Source organism: Ornithodoros turicata, unplaced genomic scaffold, assembly GCF_037126465.1.
Source record: "Ornithodoros turicata isolate Travis unplaced genomic scaffold, ASM3712646v1 Chromosome25, whole genome shotgun sequence".
NCBI classification, from domain to species: domain Eukaryota; kingdom Metazoa; phylum Arthropoda; class Arachnida; order Ixodida; family Argasidae; genus Ornithodoros; species Ornithodoros turicata.
In genome coordinates, this window is record NW_026999346.1 from 1,338,880 (window position 1) to 1,343,369 (window position 4,490).

The 4,490-nt window shown below is 46.8% G+C and overlaps 1 protein-coding gene across 1 annotated transcript; it reads left to right on the forward strand.

Moving 5' to 3' along the window:
* The first annotated feature begins 261 nt into the window (after window positions 1–261).
* On the forward strand, window positions 262–1,414 carry LOC135373456 (putative nuclease HARBI1). The gene is made up of 3 exons (XM_064606655.1): window positions 262–843; window positions 898–1,106; window positions 1,162–1,414. Exons 1-3 carry the CDS (start codon window positions 262–264, stop codon window positions 1,412–1,414), a joined length of 1,044 nt encoding a protein of 347 aa, XP_064462725.1.
* The last annotated feature ends 3,076 nt before the right edge of the window (window positions 1,415–4,490 follow it).

The window sequence follows — 4,490 nt, forward strand, 5'->3', positions numbered from 1 at the left end:
TCTACGATGAAAGTCCCTCAGGGGCTCGTGGTTGAGGCCGAGATCATTAGAGATTTGGACAGTTCGAACAGCGGACCCCCGACTTTTTGAATGCGACTTTCCGTTCCGAAAGTACCTTTCCTTCGAAAGCAAGCTTTCCGCTCAATTTTAAACATTCCTTTCCTTTCTGCCCTCCTTTCGCAAACGCGAAAGGAACGCCCCTCGGAAGGTTGCCGAGGGGCTACCTTACGTTTGCACTTTCCCTTCACAACGTCAATCAACATGGCAGCTCCCGATGAATCGTTCGTAGATTTTCTCGAATTTGCTTCACGCGCAAGTGATTTGTGCTCGGGGAAGCTGTATGCACAGGTTTGTCCGGATCGTCGTCGTCTGCTTGACCGCGAGAATCCTATGGAGTGCTACTCGAACGATGGGTTCCTACTTCGTTACCGGTTCACAAAGTCGTCTGTCTTGCGTATTTTGAGTGAGCTTTCTCTCGAATGTGCGACAGACAACAGAGGTCATCCTCTTCCTTCATTGCTGAAACTGCTTGCGACCCTTCGCTTCTATGGTGCTGGTGCTTTTCAAACAGTTATTGGTGATTTGGTGGGAATATCACAGTCAGCAACGTGCAACGCGATCTGGACAGTTACGAGGAGCATCGCTTCTGTACTTTATCCAAAATATGTCCGGTTTCCTCTTGCATCCGAAGCAGCGTCAGTAATGACGCGCTTTTACTCGATTGCCGGGTTCCAGGGCGTCACTGGTTGTATCGATTGCACAAATGCTCCTATAAACAGCCCTGGTGGGATGCACGCCGAAGTTTACAGGAATCGTAAGGGAGTTTTCTCCATCAATGTACAGGTGAGATTTTCAAAGTTGTGTAGGTACCCCAGTCGAATTGAAGTTCGTGCGTAGGCCATTACTGGTCCAGAGCTTCAATTCTTCGACATTGTTGCGAGTTGGCCTGGGTCAGTGCACGACAGGCGGATATTTGATAACAGCAGAGCTCGTGTCCTGTACGAAGAAGGGATGCTGCCTGGTATCTTGCTTGGAAACCAAGGATACCCATGCATGCCCTTTCTAATGACTCCACTGAGCGACCTCAGAACGCAATCAGAAAGAAGGTAAACTAGAAAGTATAATGGTCATCTAGACAGTCATTATTTTTACCTTCCGCAGATACAACCGAAGCCACATTAAAACGCGGAATTCAGTAGAGAGAGCATTTGGAGTGTGGAAAAGAAGATTCCCATGCCTCAGAATGAAGCTCCAAACGCGGCTTGAACGGTCAGCTGCTTTCATCTGCGCTTGTGCAGCACTACACAACATCGCATGCGTATGGAACGACCCCTGCCCAATGGACAACATGCAAATACAAGAAGATGAGGGTCTTCTGCCATCTACCCAGACGTTGTGCTTGGTGCACACATGAGGCGCCGTCTAATTGAAAATGTTTTTTTCCCGCGTCCAGGACGATGCCTAGAGCACCGAGCTTTGATCCTGATGATCTTTTTACATGCTTCCTCAAGTCATCTACATTGTTCACTGAAGGAAGATAATTACGTACATGCAGAGAAAACAATGGTGATTCATTAATTTCAATACATCAATCTTGTTGCTACTGTCTTTGACTACAAAAATGTTTAATGAGTGAAATATTTGCATTGAATGTGCAATGAATTAAACTTGTACACTGAACTGTTACATTATATTACATTCATAGATGGATAAATGCATACAACTGGTTACAAAAGCAGTCACGATGAAATATGGCAGTACTTTTAAATCCTGTTACGTTCACTCGAGTTTGCTTGTTCATATCTTGAGTTAGCTGCTCCCCCAACAGTCTTTGCTTCATCTTATGCACCTGAATTTCTTCACGCACACACTGGACTTGCAGTTTGTGCATAATACGCATGTGCCTTAGTTTTAGCTTGTGTTCTTCGTTCATGAGCTTGACCCTCAGCGTGTGCTCAGCGTCTCTACGTATATTGTCCTGTGCCATCATCTCCCGTCGTGATTCCAATTCTGAAGAAAGAGCATTCTCAAGCACAGCATTTCTTGCTCGGGATGACCTCTGCTCTCTTTGTGTGTTGGTTGTGTTAGTTGCTATTGTTGGTTCACGTGGTGGTACGGATGTACCGCTTAAGTGTACACTGCTCGATATAGCGTGTCAGGACGCATCACGTGAAGCTGGTCCTGAACTGAGGAACTGAGTCCCTTCACCACCTGCCGTTGTAGCTTCGTCCAGAATGGTGTTGTCAGAGGTGGAACGTTCAGACTGTAACTGAGCACCACCTGTCGACCCAGGCACAGTGTGAAAGGTGCCTGCAGAGAGAAAACAGCAAAAGTGGAGCACAAACATGACAAAATGCGAAAAGCAAACACGTGTGAGCTCTATGTAACAAAGAACTAGGCAAAAAGAGCATCATCTATATAAGTGATTGTAACTGGAGTAGATTTACACATAAGGTGTATGGCATCATTAATAAGTCTGAAGAAAAAGTCTGGCATCTGTACTGTCCCGTACCTTCTCGTCGCTTCTTCATGACTGTGCACCGAACCAATCAACCGAACTACTGTTTTAGAGTTAGTACTGTCATTTACTTGCCTCGCTCTACAATTTGCGTCCCGTTGTGGTCGTCTAACATGGGAAGTAGAATACTCCGTACTTCCGGAGTCAAGCAGTTGCGGCAGTGGCGTATCTAGAGCTACCTGCGCCCATGGCAACCAGTGAGTCTGCGCCCCTGTTCAGGTACATATCGAGGACACAGTTGGTCATGTTTTGTAAATAGTTTAATGAAGTCCACATAACTACTACACATGCAAATGGCCCACTAATGTCACATGATAGCCTTTCTGGCTTTTGCTGCTGCAAATTTTTCTATAATGTCACTGAAATCATTTTTTTTCTTTTTCTTCTCCTTCAACACTTAGGACAGCAAGGTCGGAAAGCCTGTCCTGGCCCATTGATACTCTTAAATACGAAAGTATCAGCTTGCTAAGTATAGGCTTGCTAAATGACCGCTCACAGCTGGCAATTGAAACCGCGATCGTAAGCATTATCTGGACCGCAACCCGAAGGTTCGGGAAGACATTCTCATTTCCATAGTGAACAATAAATTCAAGAAGCTCTTCGGGTCTCGATATTTTGTTTTCTGTGCGCCTCGCGAGCAACATTCTGCAGTCCAAAATTTCTTTGTACAGCTCGTTGCCGTCAACATCGGAAGTGTAAAATTTGCCGAAATCGCCCCTACACCTTTACACCTGCCCCAGCCCGACACACGGGTTCAGGTCGACCCTCTTGTTGGTCCGCCCGATACGAACTCCTCTTTTCGTCGGGTCGATTTTCTTGCTCAGATATCTCTCTCAAAGTCCCACTGCTGCGATCGGCTTGCTACCTAAACATCCTCAAATGCTGCTGTCACGTCTCGAGTGGGATCTCCCTTTTGTTTAGGCTGCTTTGGTCTCCGCCGTGACAGTCGCTCACTGAGCTGGTTCGGTTTGCTCACGGTGCCCCGTTCTCGTCAAATACGTCACGCGCCCAGTTTAGCTACCTCGTGGTTAACATGATGTCCTTGGGGATGCGTTTCCGTGTGGTTCGCACTACGTTTCACACTACAACCTCTCTAATGGCTGGTGCTTTGGATCATTTATCAATGTGCCAGGTTGAGTGCCCGACCTGGCACATTCACACCCGACCGCATAATGGCGCCCCTGTTCACCTGGCGCCCATGGCACCTGTCCACACCTGCCACGCCCTAGATACGCCACTGAAGGGTTGTGAATCCTTGTGGCAATGTGGGGGACGATGAACTCCACTTGCTCGAGGACCGGGTCCATTGGGGAGGGAGGTCCACCACCACCTGACAACCCAAGACGAAGTTGCAGTGTTCTGCGATGCATGTGATGTCAAACGAAAGCTAGCAAATGGAACAGTTGTACGCACCTGTCAGCATGCTGTGTCTCACTCCTTTCGCTGTTTCTTTTTTCCACTTCCCCTTCAAATTGTCCCACACTTTTCGCAATTGTTTCACATTCCGATGCACTACACCAGGTATACTGTTGAACTCCGCAGCCATCTTCTCCCACGCTTGCTGTTTCGACTTCGCCGACACACTGTCGGTCTTCTTGTTCTCCACTATGCCCTTGTACTTCCGTAGAAGTTCGAGAAAGGTGTCTGTTTCATCAGGTGTCATGTACGGCGTTCGTTTTGACATGGTAGACGAGCCAGTTGAACATTGTTGAACGGCTGAAGTCTGAACTCACGTGGTCGTCCCGCCACCTGTCTTGCAACGTTTGACTCGTCTTGGATTTGTTCGGCTTGTACAATGTTGCAAGACCACAATTCAAATACGTGTTAGACGTAATAACCGATCCCGAAGAAGCGTCGCTGTTCAAAATTTTATTAAACGGAAGAGGTAATACGTTTAAGAAACACATTTCAGTGATAAATCATCGATAAATATTATTACTTTCATCATATTAACTGGCAAAAAGGAAGTGTA

Coding starts and splice junctions, on each gene's coding strand:
- LOC135373456 (XM_064606655.1), top strand. CDS start 262: ATGGCAGCTCCCGATGAATCGTTCGTAGATTTTCTCGAATTTGCTTCA. Junction 844..897: donor TTTTCTCCATCAATGTACAG/GTGAGATTTTCA, acceptor GTTCGTGCGTAG/GCCATTACTGGTCCAGAGCT. Junction 1,107..1,161: donor AGAACGCAATCAGAAAGAAG/GTAAACTAGAAA, acceptor TACCTTCCGCAG/ATACAACCGAAGCCACATTA.